Source organism: Saccopteryx leptura, chromosome 1 (genome assembly GCF_036850995.1).
Source record: "Saccopteryx leptura isolate mSacLep1 chromosome 1, mSacLep1_pri_phased_curated, whole genome shotgun sequence".
In the NCBI taxonomy this organism is placed as follows: Eukaryota; Metazoa; Chordata; class Mammalia; order Chiroptera; family Emballonuridae; genus Saccopteryx; species Saccopteryx leptura.
In genome coordinates, this window is record NC_089503.1 from 199986958 (window position 1) to 200007891 (window position 20934).

The following is a 20934-nucleotide window of genomic DNA, read 5'->3' on the forward strand; positions in this document are numbered from 1 at the left end:
AACGCCCCAGATGGGCAGAGCATCGCCCCCTGGTGGGTTTGCCCAGTGGATTCTGGTCAGGGTACATGCAGGAGTCTGTCTCTATACTTCCCCTCCTCTCACTGGATTAAAAAAATCTATTTAAAAGAAACTCTACTTCATCTGTATCTTTCTTTGCACAGTGGAGAGGCATTGTCAAGAAGGAATGTCCAGTAAGTTGAAAACTGGGCAGAACTACTTCAGAGATACCTCTTCAGTCATCCTTTGCTGCCTGTTATATTCTTATTCTGATTTAAGACCTCAGGATTATACTAGGTTTCTTTTTAATTTTATTACATTTATTGGGGTGACATTGGTTAATAAGCTCATATAGGTCTCAAGTATACATTTCTATGATACATGATCTGTTATTACATTGTGTGCCCACCAGAGTCAGGTCATCTTTTGTCACCATGTAGTATTTGGCCCCTTTACCTTGGCTTTTCCACTGGACGTTCCACATTCCTCTGCCAGCTCCACAGCTGCAGAATTGTTTCCTTTCTATCCTTCTTCCTCTGGTTACAGACCTTCACAGTTTTCTATGAACTGTGAGGTAAAGATCAAAGACCTTGGCATTTCCCAGCATATATAAAAGAGCCATACCTCTTTTGCTCTTGACTGTATCTACCTCCGTCTCCCACGTTCCATGACTCCTCCACCAGTGCTTCCAACCTTTTTCATGGCTTGTTACCCATGCGTGATCACCAGAAGAGGTTGCTGTCGGATGCCTAGAGCCTCTGCCCTCTGTGGGCTCCTGCGCTCCTGAGAGCCGAGAGGACCCAGTGTCCCACATACCTGTGGTCCGTCACGGGTACCGCCTCTCACGGTTGGCCTCACAGTGTGATCACAGAAACCACTGCCTGCCCAGGGATGGCTGGTTCATGACTGCCCCTTTAGTTCTTTGTATATAGTGTTCCCTCTGCCTCTGCCCATTGTCTCAACCTTGACAATTCCTTACCTGTCATTTAAGGCCTGACTCATTGGGATCAGGGAAGGGCTTTTACATTTGATAGTCCTTGTTTCCAAAGTCTTAATTAAACAGTTAATCTTACTCTCAGAAATTCTCACTTTTCATTTTCTGAACCAGTTAAATAACTTAATTTTAAGGTTAGAAAGTTACCTAGTGCACTAATAATGATTTTATATTTAAACAAGTATGAATTTTAATTCTCACATTCCTGGCTCTTTAGAAACAGATTATTTTGCCCATATTCTCTATGGTATCAAACATACCCATTTCAAAAGGGTTACGTATTTAAAGGATGATGTGTATAGTACAAATATATATTATTACTACTTACTCAGCCATACTATAAAACTAAAATATCTCAAATGATTTCTTGTGAAAAGGTTTGCTAAACTAAAAGCTATAAGAGAAAAATTGTAGAAATTTGTCTTCTTGGATTAACAGAGCCTATTGGTTAAGTGAAATTTATCTTGATCTCTAACATCTTCCTCTCAACTATATTCTGCCTTTCTAAAAATGTTTTATTGTATGCATTAGCTAAATATTGCTTGTTTTACCTCATTAAGTAATTGGCCTTTGGTATCCCAGCATCCATTAAGTTGCAATCTGATTCTAGCCTCATTCTTAATTTTTTTTATTGATTGATTGTTTGTTTGATTGATTGATTCTAAAGAGACAGAGATAGGAAGGGAGAGAAAGAGAGAGAAGCATTCATTTTGTTGTTCCACTTATGCACTTAGTTGTACATTCATTGGTCTCTTTCTGTTATGCCCTGTCCAGGGATCTAACCCGTGTTGTCTCGGGACACCACTCTAGCCAACTGAGTGAACTGGCCAGGGCCATCCTTAAATTCTTAGACTGGAAATTTTTTTTTTTGTATCTTTTCTACTGTCCCAGCCTGTTGATTAAAACTTGCTGCATTTAACTCTAAGTATACTGAATTTTCTCCACTTTTAATGTGTTCTTAAAGGACCAAGTTATATGCTTCTTTGTATTGATAATAGTGCTTTGTACTAAAAAAGTTAATCACTTGGTATTTCTAGTTACTTTTAAATACTTGAGCATTTATGATTTTGTTATTCAAACTTTATATAAAAATTGTTTGTTTCCTAATATCCAGCAGATAACTCCTCCAACTTAAGTACAATTTATATTGTTCCTCATTACTCCAAAAGTAATATAACAAAGAGCATTTCTTACTAGGACTTATGTGGTTTTTACTAAGTATTGCTTATTTTATTGGTTTCTAAAGCTAATTTTCCTTCAGCCTAATTAATGTTTTAGAGATTACTAATTTACATAAAAGATACTATGAAATTGTATTTCTGAAACGTTGAGAGTTTTAAGCTTTTTTTTTTTTTAACAGAGACAAAGAGTCAGAGAGAGGGATAGACAGGGACAGACAGACAGACAGGAACGGAGAGATGAGAAGCATCAATCATTAGTTTTTTGTTGCGTGTTACAACACCTTAGTTGTTCATTGATTGCTTTCTCATATATGCCTTGACCGTGGGTCTACAGCAGTCCGAATAACCTCTGCTCGAGCCAGCAACCTTGGGCTCAAGCCAGTGAGCTTTTGCTCCAACCAGATGAGCCTGCGCTCAAATTGGAGACCTTGGGGTCTTGAACCTGGGTCCTCCACATTTCAGTCTGATGCTCTATCCACTGCACCACCGCTTGGTCAGGCAGAGAGAGTTTTAAGCTTTAAAAGGTAGCAGCTAAAGTGAAATAAGCCAGATGGAGAAACTCAGATACTATATAGTATTAAGGCCGATTTTATAGAGAAAGAACGGTGGTCTCCCGGGGCTAAGGTGAGGGGCATTGGGGGCCTGTGGGTCAGAATACAGACTGTCGGGTATAAGACGAGTAGGTTCTGAGGATTGAATGTTCATCAGAGTGACTAGAGTCAATAACATGTTACTGTATACTTGAACTGTACTAAGAATAGATCTGGTGTTTTTACCACCCCAAAAATAGTGAGGTGATAGGCATGTTAATTACCTTGATCTTGATAATCATTTCACAATGGGTATGTGTATCAAATCACGTTATACACTTTAAATATACACAGTTATATTTATCAATTCCTCAAGAAAGCCATAAGTAGATAGATATTCTAAAAGATGATTAAAGTCAAAGATATAAAACATTTCTAGACATCAGCTATGTCCATCTCTAGACTGAGTGATCTGAATCAACAACTCAAAAGAGATTTACTAAATACAGGCATGTTCCAAAGACAGTCTTCTTGATTGGGTTTCTGTTGAAGAGATTGAGCATGTGTCTATGAATTCGTCTTCTTATGAAGGACTAAGAATTGAGCATTTCGGAGGCTATGAAAAAAACATGAAAGGAAGAGGCAGAGAGTTGTTAAATAGTGATTCTTTTTCAACATTGAGATTTAGAAATATAAATCAAAAATCTGTATTTTAACCTGACTTTTTCACCAACATTCTAACCACATAGTTTTAGAACATTCACTCTTTTATACATTCAAAGAACACCTACCATGTGTCAGGCTTTGAATCCAAATATAACTAGTATTCCCTGTATTTAGATAGCTCAGTCAAGTGCTGGGGATGAATACACAGGGAGAAATGATAGCTGTGATGGCATCTGAGGTGAAATGAAGCTTGCATGCCATGTGCCCAGCACTGTGCTGAGTGCTTACATAGATCACACCCCTCGATTCACATGTTCATTCTTCCAGTAGACACTAGGACTGTCAAAGATGTTAAAAGTTCCAGGTGGTTTCGATGCTTGGTCCAGACACACAGATAATAAATGGTGGAGCTAGAATTTTAACCCAGTTATATTTTAACCCATTAGGTTGAATCTTTTGCTCTCACTTTTAACCTGTATGCCAGATTACAAGTTGTACACTTTGAAAGAGTCATAGAAGGTTATGTAATAGAGAAAACATTTAAGCTGAGACTTGAACAAGAGGATAAACTTGCCTGATCGCTAAGGAGAGAAGATGTCTTTCTGAGCAGAGAGAAGGGCTTCGGAGGCAAGGAGGCAGGACCAGACTATGGTGTGGCCAGCTGAGTGCCGAGGAGCGCAGGGAGCCACAGGGCCAGAGGGAAGTAACTGCTTAAGGTTGGAGGGTTAACACCAACATTCGACAGGTCAAGGAATTGGGCTTTTCTCCTTGAGGGGTCATTTATTAATGGTTAGAATGATCACTTTAGCAGGGATGTGGACAGAGGGAGGGAGATGAAGGAAGGAATAAAACTGCAGGCAGAAAACTAGCCATAGTAGCTATGATATTCTAGATGAAATTGTGCTGGCTTGACTTCACTGAATAAACATGTACTGAGTGCCTTGTGTGCACCATTGCTGAGTTGACAGTGTGGAATAAAAAGTATATACCTGCCATTACATATAGCCTGCAATCTGGTGGGAACGTCAAACGGTAAAGAAATACAAAAATATAATAAAGAAGTTAGAGTAGAAATGAATGTTTCAAGAAATGTAAGAACCACACCTACTAATCAGTTGAATTAGGAGAGAGAGATGCCTAGAATAAGATTAAGGTTTCTTTGAAATAAATCAGGGCTGTTACTAAGATCCGCCTCTCACCCCAGTTTCTGAAACTGTTTTCTCCGTGAATCATGATATGTTGTTATGTTTTTTACTGGAGTAAATATAAAGGCTCAGGGCAACTTTTTTTTTTCAGGAGGAAGGCACTCCCCCCCCACACACACACCTTTGTCTATCATTTTAAATGAATGACAGCCATGCGACCTGAATTTTTAAACTGTCTCTTAATACTTCGGTCTGAACAAGTATTTCTCTGCTAATTAAATTAGATTTGAACATTGATAGAATATGATATTACAGGTGTTGAATTTCAGAATCTTTTAAAAAGGAAAGGCAGCCCTATAACTGTTTGTAAAAGTCAGAAGAAAAAAAGCTAATAGTATTAGTTCAATTAATTAGTGTAATTACTAAAATAGTAGAATACATTTTTGGTAATGACCATGTAATAGGAGCTGTGGGCATGTCCTGGGTAAGATGTTGCAGTGGTCTCCTAGAATTGGGGTTGGAAGGTCATTGCATACCATGAGTCTTCATCGGGGATGCACAAGCAGATTTCAGATGAACTCCATGGAATTATTTGTAAAATCGTGTGGGGATGTTTTGTCATTTGTGAATTTTGAGAGGAATTCTTGTCAGATGCACATAGGCCTCTCCAGTTTTAAAAAATTTTCACACATGAGGAAACTGAGGCTGATAGACATATAAAGACCTGCCAGGATCTTGAATAAGTTTTCAAAAAGGCAGTTTCCCTATGATTTTTTTTAAACTAAAGTTTCAATATAGAGGCCACAGTATCAATGATCCTGGAGGCAGAGGGTTCAGAGCATCAGGAAGCCTGCCTTGGTTTTGGTTCAGAGCTGTCTGTGGTGAGTTCAAAGTAATAGGACCTCCCATTGTCTTCCATGGTAGTATCTCAGGGCAGTGCTTTAAAAGAAATCCTAGAAGAGATGTTAACTCATTTAGGGTTCTGCAGGAAGGGAAATTCACTTTCACTGACCTGAGAAGGCCAGAAGAAGCTTAGCTGGCTGTTGGCCCAGACAATGTTACGGTCATTGAAGTGTGCTCAGCCCTGCACTGTTGGGGACCTGGGGAACAACAATACATACTGAGTGTTGTTCCAGTGACTTAGATATGGCCTTTGCTGTGTTGTTCTTTCAGCTATTAGAAGGGAAAGTTTAAAATAGCCTAGAACATGCCTTTTCCCAGAAGAGAGAAAAGGATAACTTCAACTTTATAAAGAAATAAACCAAGCTATTGAAGCTGTATCCCCAGCAACTTAAGCAAGGTGTAGCATAAAGTAGATGTATAATAACTTTCTGATGAAAGACTTAATTTATATTTATTTTGTTATCTATGTCATATTTCATTACAGGAATTTTTTCTGTCTCTTGATACTGAGTTTCATGTTGTACTGGCAGGATAGGAAAGTAAGAAAAGGGTTGATTCAACAATGAGACCCCTGATCTCAGTCTACATTCTGCTATTTATTGTGTAAACTTAGGCCACATTTGCTGTATTCTAATGGGTGCCAGTATCTACTTCTCAGGGTTTGGAGGACTACTGAGTGAAGTACAGTATGTGAGAGGTGCTTTACAGATTCTTAAGGGCTATTTAATATTGATGTTGTTTTATAAAAGATAACATTTTTTTTTTATAAATAAATTTTTATTTTAATGGGGTGACATCAGTAAATCAGGGTACATATATTCAAAGAAAACATGTCCAGGTTATCTTGTCATTCAATTCTGTTGCATATCCATCACCCAAAGAGAGATTGTCCTCCGTCACCTTCTATCTAGTTTTCTTTGTACCCCTTCCCCTCTCCCTCCCCCTCTCCCCTCCTTCTCTCCCCCCGCCCCCTGTAACCACCACACTCTTGTCCATGTCTCTTAGTCTCGTTTGTATGTCCCACCAATGTATGGAATCCTGCAGATCTTGTTTTTTTTCTGATTTACTTATTTCACTCCGTATAATGTTATCAAGATCCCACCATTTTGCTGTAAGTGATCCGATGTCATCATTTCTTATGGCTGAATAATATACCGTGGTGTGTATGTGCCACATCTTCTTTATATACTCTTCTTTTTTTTTTTTTTTTTACACTGATTAAAGCCTTTAAGCAAACTCTTGGCCAATACAGCAAGAATCCATGAAAGAGTAGTGTCCTTAACAAGTTCACCAAATCCAACTTGGCCCAACACCATGCCAAATCCCTGAAAAATGCAACCCAACCCCAGTTCAGTCTGTTAGGAGCTGTCACAAGGAGCAGGAGTCCAGGAAAAGTCCACATCAAGGAAAAGTCCGCATGGCACTGGAATTGTTGTCACAATTCTATACTTTGCAGCTCACGTCCAAGTCCCAATGATCACTGCTTGTAGCTGGTAATGATTCAGGTAGACTGGAAAAGCCATCTGCAGCATGTGTGGATATGGAGCTTCTGTTCTCCTCTGCCTGGAGAGTTGAGACCAGGTTGCTTTTCCCTGGAGCTCTGTGACTGTAGCTTGGTAAAGAGAACCTTGGGATACACTAAGCTGGGTGGCAAAGGTAGATTCATAATAGAAGTTGGCAAAAGGGGGAAAGAGAGCTCTAAATTAGGAGTAGGTCCCAGCCTGAAATATGAGTGGGGCATTGAGGTAGGAGGAATAAAGGAAACACTATATATTAAACAAAGCAGCAGAAAATAGGACTATCAACACCCACAACAGAGATCCTCGAGGGAAGAATAAAAAACCTGACTATTCAGGCAAGACATAGTTAAGTGGACCTTGTGCAAATGAGATCAGCTTACCTGCTTCTTGGAAGAAATACCCTAGGCTCGTCCACAGTGTTGTAGATGGGGCCAACGGCCCTGGGCAATTTCACCCTTCAGTGGCAAACCCCAGCATTCTGGGCAAGGTTAGGTCATCGGTGGCTGGAGCAGGGCTGGAAGAGACTGAACCTTCCCTTAGAGGAGCGAGGGAGAAGCCTACCTTCCAGTGTCCCTGTTTCCTCACAGCAGAGGCATGTAAGCCTGGCAGGCTTTAGCTCAATGACCTTCCTTTCCACTATTGAAGCAGGACCCAGATGGCATCCTATGAGACCCCGTTGGGGCGTTGTAGCCTTTAAGGGCATATCCTAAAAGCTGGTAGTTCCCCTGATCTCTATTGGGTTTTTTCTGCCTCTAGGTATCTTAAAAGCCATGCTCAGAAGATCTCGCTGAGGGGTTTGAGGATCCCCATCCGCCTATATAAATCTTTTCCATATATCTGGAGCTATTTGGAAAAAGACAAAACAGTGTTATTAGCTGGATCAAATAAAGAAGGTAGTAGTTTGCAGGTGAAAAAGATTTGGCATCTCCTGTTCATCAGCATTCAAAAGAAATTTAAATTTTTTTTTTTTAAGTAAAAAGCATGATATGGTAGACCCGTAGGAGTTCCAGGATATGACTACCCCCTTTTAAATTTTTTTAAATTGACCTTAAAATATTTGCTGGGTACACTTTAATAATACCTTAACTTTAAAGATTGTATGAATGACAACATACAGTAAATGCTTTTGCTCCATATGCAGGAGCATTTTCAGTTTAACCAGTTTAGGAAATCCAATAGTAGAACAATGCATACAGACAATGAGCTATAACATGCTTAGTAGCCTCTCCTGTTCTGACAGAGGTTACTATAAATCCAGAATATGTATCCACTGTAACGTGGACATAGGACTGTTTGCCAAATGAAGGTATATGAGTAACATCCATTTGCCAAAGTTGTCCTGGTAGGGGTCCTTGAGGGTTAACTCCCAATGAAGGGACAGATTGTAGTATAGGACCCCTTGGACAAGATTTCCCAATCTGCCGTGCTGCTTCCCGAGAAAGTTGAAACTGTTTACACAGGGCTGCAGCGTTCTGGTGATGAATAGTATGAGACTGAATTGCTCGATCTGTCATGGTTGCTCCAGATAATTTTCTTTTGGGTAGCTTGATCAACAAGGGCATTCCTAGGCCCTGGCCGGATGGCTCTGTGGTAGAGCATCGGCCTGGTGTGCAGGATTCCTGGGTTCGATTCCTGGCCAGAGCACACAGAAGAAGCGCCCATCTGCCTCTCCAACCTTCCCCCTCTCCTTCCTCTCTGTCTCTCTCTTCCCCTCCCGCAGCCAAGGCTCCACAGGAGCAAAGCCACCCCGGGCGCTAAGGATGGCCTCTGCCTCAGGCACTAGAATGGCTCTGGTTGCAACAGAGCAACATCCCAGATGGGCAGAGCATTACCCCCTGGTAGGCGTGCCAGGTGGATTCCGGTCGGGCACATGCGGGAGTCTGTCTGACTGCCTCCCCATGTCCAACTTCAGAAAAATACAAAAAAAGAAAAAAAAAGAAAAGAGAAATAAAAGGGGGTCATTCCCTTATGCTAAAGCTCCAGGGAGCATGGAGTGAGCTTGAGTATGTCCTATGAAACATGGAGCTCTATGTTGACATATAAGTCTTTGAAGAAGGAGGAACTGCTGAAATAGTTCATCAGCATTTGTCCCTAAGATAGCAGTCTTTATAGTGGAAACACCATAAGTAAATATTTGCTGTCTGTATATAGATTAAAGGGGGAATATGGCAAATGCTGAAAAGCCATGATAATGGCATATAATTCTAGACTTTGAGCTGATTTTAAGTTGACAGTTTCAGTATAAAGTTGTGCATTGATTTGCAAGAGCGATTTGCCATTTAGTGGAAGTTTCCCAGAGCCATTGTTGTTGATCCTTTGAAAAAAGGAACAACAGTAATTTTTTTTTTTTTTTTTTTTTTTTTTTCTGAAGCCGGAAACGGGGAGAGACAGTCAGACAGACTCCCGCATGCGCCCAACCGGGATCCATCGGGCACGCCCACCAGGGGCAAGGCTCTGCCCACCAGGGGGCGATGCTCTGCCCCTCTGGGCGTCGCTCTGCCTCGACCAGAGCCACTCTGGCACCTGGGGCAGAGGCCAAGGAGCCATCCCTAGAGCCCAGGCCATCTTTGCTCCAATGGAGCCTCGGCTGCGGGAGGGGAAGAGAGAGACAGAGAGGAAGGAGGGGGGGTTGGAGAAGCTAATGGGCGCTTCTCCTATGTGCCCTGGCCGGGAATCGAACCCGGGTCCCCCGCACGCCAGGCCGACGCTCTACCACTGAGCCAACTGGCCAGGGCCGGAACAACAGTAATTTTGAGGCTCAAAACCTATAAGCTGTAAGGGTCGCCTATGCCCCTTGATAATCCAGGAGGCAACAAGATCAAAATATGGAAGTGTATTCCATGGGCTATCAGATGGTTCAATGTGCCCAAGCTGTAGCTGCTCTTGTACCAATTGAGCAGCTGCCCTAATTTTCTCCTGAGAAAGGGGCCGTTGGTCTACCCATACAGGATTATCTGATTTCCAAGTAATTGGGTCTGCACAATGCATTATTGAGGTAGCAGGAGCTACCAAGGCCCCTATACTAAATTTTGATATCCTAATCCACACCTTCTGGTATTGGGTGCCACTTCTATGGGGGTGAGAATTCCTCGCTGTTCTTTCCCTAGACCCTTGGTGGGCAAAAATCCCCGATCAAACATCTGAGTACTGACTAAACCATTAGGACTGACAAGCAACACTCCCATATTTTTCAAAACATCTCTACCTCACAAATTAATTGGCCATCCAGGGAGCACATAAGGCTTAAAAAATCCAGAATGACCTTCTTAATCTTCCCAATGTAGAAAACTAGAACTTTGTTGTGGGGATTTACTCTGCCCTATACCTTGTAATTCTGTGGCTGCTGCATGAGTGGGCCAGGAAGGAGGCCAGTGTAGCTTAGCAATAACAGATACATCAGCTCCAGTATCTAAAAGTCCTTTAAATTTATGCTCATGTGTTGTTAGTTCCATTTCAGGGCGTTCCTGTCAAGCAGAATTAGCATCCTTATACTATTCTTCTAACTGTCTGAATTAGCCGTGAGACACATTCTTTTTTTTTTTATTATTAATTTTGATGGGTGACATTGATAAAATTGTCTTCTGTCACCTTCTAACTGGTTTTCTTTGTTCCCCTCCCACAACCCCCTCCCTCTCTTCCCCCCCACCCTGTAACCCCAACACTGTTGTCCATTTCTCTGAGTCTCATTTTTATGTCCCACCTATGTATGGAATCATATAGTTCTTAGTTCTTTCTGATTTACTAATTCGCTCAGTATAATGTTATGAAGGCCCATCCATGTTGTAAACGATCCAATGTCATCATTTCTTATGGCTGAGTAGTATTCCATTTTATATATGTACCAAAGCTTTTTAATCCACTCGTCCTCTGACGGACACTTGGGCTCTTTCCAGATCTTTGCTATTGTGAACAATGCTGCCATAAACATGGGGGTGCATTTCTTCTTTTCAAACAGTGCTATGGTGTTCTTGGGGTATATTCCTAACAGTGGTATAGGTGGGTCAAAAGGCAGTTTGATTTTTAATTTCTTGAGGAATCTCCATACTGTTTTCCACAGTGGCTGCACCAGTCTGCATTCCCACCAGCAGTGCAGGAGGGTTCCCTTTTCTCCACATCTCGCCAGCACTTACTCTGTGTTGTTTTATTGATGAGTGCCATTCTGACTGGTGTGAGGTGGTATCTCATTGTGGTTTTAATTTGCATTTCTCTAATAATTAGTGATGTTGAGCATTTTTTCATATGCCTATTGGCCATCTGTGTGTCCTCTTTGGAGAAGTGTCTATTCATTTCTTTTGCCCATTTTTGGATTGGATTGTTTGTCTTTCTGGTATTAAGTTTTACAAGTTCTTTATAAATTTTGGTTATTAACCCCTTATCAGATGCATCGTCAAATATATTCTCCCATTGTGTAGTTTGTCTTTTTATTCTGTTCTTATTCTCTTTAGCTGTGCAGAAGCTTTTTAGTTTGATAAAATCCCATTTGTTTATTCTGTCTTTTATTTCACTTGCCTGTGGAGACAAATCAGCAAATATATTGCTGCGAGAGATGTCAGAGAGCTTACTGCCTATGTTTTCTTCTAAGATCCTTATGGTTTCACGGCTTACATTTAAGTCTTTTAGCCATTTTGAGTTTATTTTTGTGAGTGGTGTAAATTGGTGGTCTAGTTTCATTTTTTTGCAGGTAGCTGTCCAATTTTCCCCAACACCATTTGTTGAAGAGGCTGTCTTTACTCCAATGTATGCTCTTATCTCCTTTGTCAAATATCAGTTGTTGATAAAAGTGTGGGGTTTTTTTTCTGGGTTCTCAGTTCTGTTCCATTCATCTATATGCCTGTTCTTATGCCAGTACCACGCTGTTTTGAGTACAATGGCCTTATAATATAACTTGATATTCGGAAGTGTGATACCTCCCACTTTATTCTTCCTTTTCAAGATTGCTGAGGCTATTCGTGTTCTCTTTTGGTTCCATATAAATTTTTGGAATATGTGTTCTATATCTTTGAAGTAAGTCATTGGTATTTTAATCAGTATTGCATTGAATTTATAAATTGCTTTGGGTAATATAGACATTGTAATGATGTTTATTCTTCCTAACCATGAGCACAGTATATGCCTGCACTTGTTCGTATCTTCCCTGATTTCTTTTATCAATGTTTTATAATTTTTCAAGTACAAGTCTTTAATCTCCCTGGTTAAATTTATTCCTAGGTACTTTATTTTTTTGGTTGCAATGGTAAAGGAGATTGATTCCCTGATTTCTCTTTCTTTTTTTTTTTTTTTTTTTTGTACTTCTCTGAAGCTGGAAACGGGGAGAGATGGTCAGACAGACTCCCGCATGCGCCCGACCAGTATCCAACTGGCACGCCCACCAGTGGAGCTCTGCCCACCAGGGGGCGATGCTCTGCCCCTCCGGGGCGTCGCTCTGCCGTGACCAGAGCCACTCCAGCGCCTGGGGCAGAGGCCAAGGAGCCATCCCCAGTGCCCGGGCCATCCCCGCTCCAACGGAGCCTCGGCTGCGGGAGGGGAAGAGAGAGACAGAGAGGAAGGAGGGGTTGGGGGTGGAGAAGCAAATGGGCGCTTCCCGTATGTGCCCTGGCTGTGAATCAAACCCGGGTCCCCCGCATGCCAGGTCGACGCTCTACCGCTGAGCCAACTGGCCAGGGCCCCTTGATTTCTCTTTCTGACCGTTCATTGTTGGTGTATTAAAATGCCTCTGATTTCTGAGTATTGATTTTATATCCTGCCACCTTGCTGAATTCATTTATCAGGTCTAGTAGTTTTTTGACTGAGACTTTAGGGTTTTCTATATACAATATCATATCATCTGCAAATAATGATAGTTTTACTTCTTCTTTTCCAATTCAGATGCCTTTTATTTCTTTTTCTTGTCTGATTGCTGTGGCTAGGACTTCCAGAACTATGTTGAATAAGAGTCGTGAAAGGAGGCACCCCTGCCTTGTTTCTGATCTTAAGGCGATTGCTTTTAATTTTTGCCCATTGAGTATTATATTGGCTGTGGGTTTGTCATAGATGGCCTTTATCATGTTGAGGTATGTTCCCTGTATTCCCACTTTGTTGAGAGTTTTGATCATGAATGGGTGCTGGATTTTATCAAATGCTTTTTCTACATCTATTGAAATTATCATGTGGTTTTTCTCCTTCCTTTTGTTTATGTGATGAATCACATTGATTGATTTGCGAATATTGTACCAGCCTTGCCTCCCAAGAATAAATGCCATTTGATCATGGTGTATTTTTTTTTTCATATATTGCTGGATCCGGTTTGCTAATATTTTGTTGAGGATTTTTGCATCTAAATTCATCAGGGATATTGGCCTATACTTTTCTTTTTTTGTGTTGTCTTTGCCTGGTTTTGGAATCAGAATTATGCTCGCCTCATAAAAGGAGTTTGGAAGTCTTCCTTCCTCTTGAATTTTTTGAAATAGCTTAAGAAGGATAGGAGTTAGTTCTTCTTTGAATATTTGGTAGAATTCACTTGTGAAGCCATCACGTCCAGGACTTTTCTTTTTTGGGAGTTTTTGGATAGCTGTTTCAATGTCATTTGTTGTAATTGGTCTGTTTAGGTTTTCTGATTCTTCCAGATTGATTTTGGAAGATTATATGTTTCAAGGAATTTGTCCATTTCATCAAGGTTGTCTAGTTTTTTGGCGTACAGTTCTTCATAGTATTTTCTTACAATATTTTGTATTTCTGTTGTGTCAGTTGTTATTTCTCCACTCTCGTTTCTAATTTTATTTATTTGAGTCCTCTCTCTTTTTTTCTTGATGAGTCTGGTTAAAGGTTCATTGATCTTGTTTAACTTTTCAAAGAACCAGCGCCTGGTTTCATTGATCCTCTGTATTGTTTCTTTAGCCTCTGTCATTTATTTCTGCTCTGATCTTTATTATTTCCTTCCTTCTACTAGCTCTGGGCTTTACTTGCTGTTCTTTTTCTAGTTCTTTTAGATGTAGGTTCAAGTTGTTTATTTGAGCTTTTTTTTTTTTTTTTTTTCATTTTTCCGAAGCTGTAAACGGGGAGGCAGTCAGACAGACTCCAGCATGTGCCTGACCGGGATCCACCCGGCATGCCCACCAGGGGGCGATGCTCAGCCCCTCTGGGGCGTCACTCTGTTGCAACCAGAGCCATTCTAGCGCTTGAGGTAGAGGCCACAGAGCCATCCTCAGCGCCCAGGCAATCTTTGCTCCAATGGAGCCTCTGCTGCGGGAGGGGAAGAGAGATACAGAGAGGAAGGAGAGGGGGAGGGGTGGAGAAGCAGATGGGCGCTTCTCCTGTGTGCTCTGACCAGGAATCAAACCGGGGACTCCTTCAGGCCAGGCCGACGCTCTACCACTTAGCCAACCAGCCAGGGCCTATTTGAGCTTTTTCTAGCTTCTTGAGGTATGCTTGTAATGCGATAACTTCCCTCTCAGGACTGCTTTTGCTGTGTCCCATAAATTTTAAGTTGATGTATGCTCATTATCGTTTGTTTCTAGGAATTTTTTAATTTCTTCTTTGATCTCATTGTTAACCCATTCATTATTTAATAACATACTATTTAGTTTCTAAGTATTTGAATCTTTTTCAGTTTTTCTGTTGTGGTTGACTTCTAGTTTAATGCCATTGTGATCAGAGAAAGTGCTTGATATGATTTCAATTGTCTTAAATTTGTTGAGACCACTTTTGTGCCCTAACATGTGGTCTATTCTAGAGAATGTACCATGAGCGCTTGAAAAGAATGTATATTCTGCTCTTTTAGGGTGAAAGGATCTGAAGATATCTATTAAATCGAGTTGATCTAATATGTCCTTTAAGTCTGCTATTTCTTTGTTAATTTTCTTTCTTGAGGATCTGTCTAATGATGTTAATGGGGTATTGAAATCCCCTACTATTATAGTATTGCTGTTGATCTCGCCCTTTAAGTCTATCGAAGTCTGCTTTATATATTTAGGTGCTCCTATATTAGGTGCATAGATATTTATAATGGTTATATCTTCCTTTTGGATTGTTCCCTTTATCATTATGTAGTGACCTTCTTTATCTCTAACTATGGTCTTTGTTTTATAGTCCATTTTGTCTGATATAAGTATTGCTACCCCAGCTTTTTTTTCATTTCCATTTGCGTGAAATATTTTTTCCATCCTTTTATCTTCAGTCTGTGTGCATCTTTAGATTTAAGGTGTGTCTCTTGTAGACAGCATATGCATGGGCCCTGTTTTCTTATCCATGCAGCTACCCTATGTCTTTTAATCAGATCATTTAATCCATTTACATTTAAGGTTATTATTTATATGTAATTTTTTATTGCCATTTTATTCTTTAAAACTGTATTCCTCTTTTGCTATATTCTTTTTTTCCTTTGATCTGTTTACAGCAGGTTCCTTAGCATTTCTTGCAGCCTTGGTTTGGTTGCAGTGAATTCCTTGAGTTTATTTTGTCTGTAATGCTTTTTATTTCTCCTTCAATTTTAAATGATAGGCTTGCTGGATAAAGTAGTCTTGGTTGTAGGCTCTTTTTCTGCATTACTTTGAATATTTCTTGCCATTCCCTTCTAGCCTCAAGTGTTTCTGGTGAGAAGTCGAAAGTCATCCTTATGGGGGCTCCTTTGTAGGTGATAGTCTTTTTTTCTCTAGCAGCTTTTAATATTTTCTTTTTATCACTTAGCTTTGGTATTTTAATTATGATGTGTCTTGGTGTTGATTTCTTTGGGTTTCTCCTTAATGGAGTTCTCTGTGCTTCCTGAACATGTGAGATGTTTTCCTGCCTTTATTGAGGGAAGTTTTCAGCTATGATATGTTTAAACAAAGTCTCTATCCCTTGTTCTTTCTCTTCTTCTTCAGGAACCCCTATGATGCGGATGTTATTTCTCTTCATGTTGTCACAGAGCTCTCTTAGAGTTTCCTCAGACTTTTTGAGTCTCTTTTCTTTTTTCTGCTCTGCTTCCATGCCTTTATTTATCATGTCCTCTACCTCGCTGATTTGATTTTCAGCTTCATCCATCCTGCTTTTAATTCCTTCCATTGTATTCTTTATTTCAGATATTGTATTTGTCATTTTTGACTGATTATTTTTTATTATTTCAATGTCTTTTTTTATATTTGCTATCTCTTTATTTAGGTGTTCGTAATGACCATCTATTGTTGTTCTAATATCTTTGAGCAACCTAACAATCGTTATTTTAAACTCTGCATCTGGCAATTTGGTTATATCTGATTCATTTAGGTCCTTTTCTGGGGATTTCTCTTGGTTCATTTGTGTTGCATTTCTCTGCCTCCGCATTTTCTCTTCACGGGAGTGTCTGTGATCACGTACTCGGGTGTACAAGCCTTGGTGGCCTTGGTCTTTGCCCCGCCTCCGTAGATGACGTTATGCTCGGTCCTGAGGGCACTGGCGAGCACCTTTACTCACCTGCGGGTCTCTGCCTATTTCCGGGCTTTCGCCCCGCCCTTGCAGGAGGAGCCCGCTTGTGGAACGGCTGCTAGCCTTGGCTCTACCCGCTGGGCAGGACTGCATGCCCACGCTCAGCTCATTAGCGGAACTCCACCTGTTCTGGGCTTTTGGCTCCACCCCCGCGGGAGGAGCCAGCTCCCAAGTCAGACCACAAGCCTGGGTTGCATGGGTGGGGCAAGGCTGTGCTCCTGTGCCCTTGCTCATGGGTTGTTCTCCACCCTTTCCGGGGTTCCCACCCTTCTCCTGCAGGCTGGATTACAGGCTGCCGGCAGCTGGGCTTGACTGCTTTTGCACGCTCCCTCCTCCCCAGCTGGGCAAGACTGAGCTCACACCTGAGCCCAGTTGTGGCCAGCCGGCTTCTGCCCTGCCAATAGAACCGCGTTTCCGTCTCCCGCTGTTGCCCGCCCTCCGGAGAGCCCTCAGCCGCGTGGGTGCGGGCACTGCAGCTCAGACCCTAACACTCACTACTGTAGACCCGAAAGCTCCCTCCTTCTAAGCAACTCTGCTCTGAGTGCCCCGGTGGAGCTTGTTTGGCTGCTCTCCTGCTTCCCTTTGCTGGTATTGCTGTTTCCGGGGGAAATGTTCACTTCAGATTTGGGGAATGACTCGTCCCAGGGGTTAGGGTGGCTATCTCCCAAAATGTTTCTCCCTGTGCCTCCTAGATTACACTCTCTTCCTTCTACTCTGCTATTCTCCTCTCTCCCCATCCCCTGGAGCCCCAGGTGAGTGGTTGTGAGAGAGGTGTTCTGCGCGGTCCCTTTAAGAAGAAGCCTGGGTCTGAGAAATCAGACTCTTTCTCACAAACAGTATCCTGACTTGTTTCCAGCTAAATACTGTCCTTACACCTCTTCTGGGTTCTGGGGTTGCAGGCTGTGGCTTTGTTCCTGGGACTCAGGACCCTCCCCTCTCTGCTAAACTCACTTCCCACCATGCAAGTCTCTCCCGGCTGCCATTTGCTCTGGGGAGCTGGGCAGCCCTCTCCGCATTTCCGCTTTTTCTACCAGTCTCAGTGTGGCTTCTTCAGTGTTCCTTGTTGAAGAGTCCTCTTAGTTTAGTCCAAAGTTGGTTTTTCCAGATGATAGTTCTTAAAATTAGTTTGTAATCTACTTTGGTTTTGGGAGGTAGATGTTGGTATGTCTACCTACTCCAGTGCCATCTTGTCTTCCTATCAAAGATAACATTTTTAATAATTAGGAAAGATATAGTTACTGGAGTCATCCTAATATCCTGAATTCTGTACTTGTTTTAGGTAGGGAATAGTGATCCCTATGAGTGAATTCTATAACAATGTACATTTCATGAAGCCAATCATATATCACTTTTCCCAATGAACTGATATCAGGGGTAGGGAAGAATGCAGATAATTAAAACATGTATTTTTTAACAGAGGAAATACATCCACTACATATTTGTTAGTGGCTAGCTTGCTAATTCGTGTGCAGCTCAAGGGTGAACAGATATCTGGCAGACACTCATCGTGTTCTAGGTGTTGTAACATGTACAAAACATGTGCGACAGCATTTTCCAAAGGGAGAATGGAATATTAGCTTTTGAGATGTTTTGTGACTTGAATTTGGGAATATTCAGTACAATTATTATAGACTACTGAAGTCCTTGCTTGAAGATTTTTCACATTCACTATTATAGGCCCCAAAAATTTCTGCATATAGAAACCTGTTTAATTTCATTTTTACCTAGTGTTTCCCAAACTTAATAAGAAAATCTTTTTTTACATTATATCTGTTAACATTTACTAGAGTATTTTGTGAAGCACTGATGTGAGATAGAATGGTATTGACCCATGAGTTTTAATAGTCTATTTGGAATTCTAAACATGAATATTATAAATTTTTTTTTTAAAGTCACCCTCTTTGAATTTGTATGTTTTGAAATTTTCTTTTATAGGCATACTAACCTTAGAGTTATAAAACACTTATTTCTCATCTTTTAAAAAAATAAAAGAAAGAAAGAGAAGGTTGCCCTGGCCAGTTGGCTCAGTCGCTTAGAACGTCATCCCAAAACTCCAAGGTGTAGTGGGTTCGATCCTGGTCACAGCACGTGCAAGAAGCCACCGATGAATACACAGCTAGAGTGGAACAGCAGTGGATGCTTCTATCTCTCTTTCTCTCTCTGTGTCTCGCTCTCAACCCTGCCTCTCTGTCTCTCTAAAATCAATCAAAGAACCCTTTTTTTTGTTTGTTTAAATGTTCCCCTATTGGAAAGCTAATCATCTAGACTGCCATATATCATGGAGACTGGCAAAAGACATTAGACTTCTGGGTCAGAGAGAACGGATAATTTATCACTAACAGACTATCATCATTTGTGTGTGTGTGTCGGTTCCCTAAGAACTGGTTTCTACAGAGCAATCATACTAGACTTTGATACTGGTATTTTCTGTAATGCTTTATGTATGGTCCCAGGTTTACTTTCAGGGTCATGTTTTTTCTTTATTTTTTTAATTTAGAAGTTGTTTACACCGAGTTCTTGTCTTCCTTAGTTTCTGTATTTATTTCTGTTACATCTTCTTTCTGGATACTTCACCCTAAAAATGGGTGCCTATAGAACTGGTTTTCACTGTTCATAAATCTTCAGAAATGCCATGTCTGATGACGCCAGCAACAAGAGTAAGTTTTTGGAGGTGGAAGGAGTCTACATTTAGGGAATGTTTTATTTACAGTGCTCTTTATTTGTTCCTGATGATTGAATTTTCCATTTTATGTCATTTCCCTTTAATGTGAAGATCTTCCTTTAGCATTTTCTCTGGGTGGTTTTCTTTATCTGAAGATGACTTAATTTGTTTTTTTTTTCATCATTAAAGGATATTTCCAGTGGGAATAGAACTCTAGGATGACATTTTTGTTCTCCCAGCACTTGGAAGGTGTTGTTCCACTGGTTTCCGCTCTCCGTTGTTTTGACTGAGAGTCATGAGTGATTCAAACTATTGTTCCCTGGATTCAGTCTGGCAGCTTCAAGACTTCTTTATCTTTGATTTTCAGCAGTTCCACTATGATGTGTTCAAGTGTGGTTTTCTTCATATTGATTTTGCTTGAGATTTATGGAGCTTCTTAATTATATCAATTTATGTTTGTTTATCAATTGGGGGAAAGGTTTGGCTCTTTTCAGGTTTTTTGCTGCTCCATCTTCCCTTTCCTGAGACTCTGATTGCACATATGTTAGACCTTTTGATAGTCCCACAAGAGTGATCTTTTAATGAAAATCTTACCTGTTCAGCTTCCTACTTAAAACCTTCCAGTAGCTTCTCATTAAAAGTAGAGTGTAATTCAGACTCTTTCCTGTGTCTTTTCAAACCCTAGTATCTGCCCCTATCTGTCTAACCTCATTTTCTTCCTCTTTTCCCTTTACTCACTGTTTCTACGGCATTCGTTTTTCTCTTTTTCTGGAACAGCCCACATTCTGGCCTTGACACTTGATGTTCTCTTTACTGTGAATGCTCTTCCCCCAGATCTTTGTGTGGCTGACTCTTTTGGGTATTTGCATCAGTTACCTCCCCAGAAAGGCTTGCTTTCTCTTCCCTCACTAAAAGCACATGTGCACACATATGTACATTTTATACCCGCATAATAACTTAATTGAGATATACTTCACATACCGTACAGTTCACCCATTTAAAAACCATTCAGGGTTTTCAGTCTATTCATAGTCACTTGTAACTATCACCACAGTCAATTTTACCTATATCTATCTATCTTATGCTATTTTCTAGTACCAAGAACAGTATCTGGTATATAATACATGCTTAATAAATATTCCTAAATAGATTAATTCATTTAGCTCTAAGATAATTAGGCATTAGCCTTCAGTAATAAGAGAAAATTTTATTTGACTGTTTTCAGTTCTGAAGTAGTCTTTTATCAGAACTGGGCTTCTTTAAGGGCTCTCTGGAGCAGATTAACCCATATTTTAAGAGTTAATGAAGAAAGTTACAAAAAAAATCTCCTTGGATATGATGAGTGCAAGCATATTTGTACACTCCTAAAAGACAGTAGTCATCTTTTACTGACTGGGCAGTTGTTGGGGAGCAGAAAATCTCTCCGAAATATTGTTTATTGATTTGAATCTTTACAGTACATTGTTGCATCTCTAATATGTGTTTCATTTACTACTTATGAGTAACAATGGGTTATTCATGAGATTTTGGACGCTCCTTTCTTCAGGCACCATTCATGCGGAATGTCTTCCTTTCAGGCTTTGATGCGTCCTGGAAGAATTGATAGAATCATCTATGTGCCTCTCCCAGATGCAGCAACAAGGAGGGAAATATTTAATCTGCAGTTCCACTCTATGCCCATCAGTCAGGACGTTAATCTGGATGAACTCGTTGTCCAGACGGATACATACTCAGGAGCAGAGGTAAGAAAGTTGTCAAAATACCTTAGTGGGGGGAAAGCGGTGGTTTGGGTCATTAGTAAAAAGATTGCTTGACGCCCACTGTTTTACATCACTGTAGATTAAAAATATCCTAGAACAGGCCATGCACCCATAACAGTAGACTACTATGTGAAACTGCAGTTTGCCTGCCTCCACTGC

General features: G+C 40.7%; 1 protein-coding gene across 1 annotated transcript in view; it reads left to right on the top strand.

Annotated features, from left to right (window-relative positions):
* The window catches only part of AFG2A (AFG2 AAA ATPase homolog A), a 278970-nt gene that overhangs the window by 205607 nt on the left and 52429 nt on the right, over positions 1–20934 (top strand). The window contains exon 15 of the mRNA XM_066384859.1: positions 20593–20757. Coding sequence (XP_066240956.1) covers positions 20593–20757 — 165 coding nt within the window. The remainder of the gene's footprint in view (positions 1–20592; positions 20758–20934) is intronic.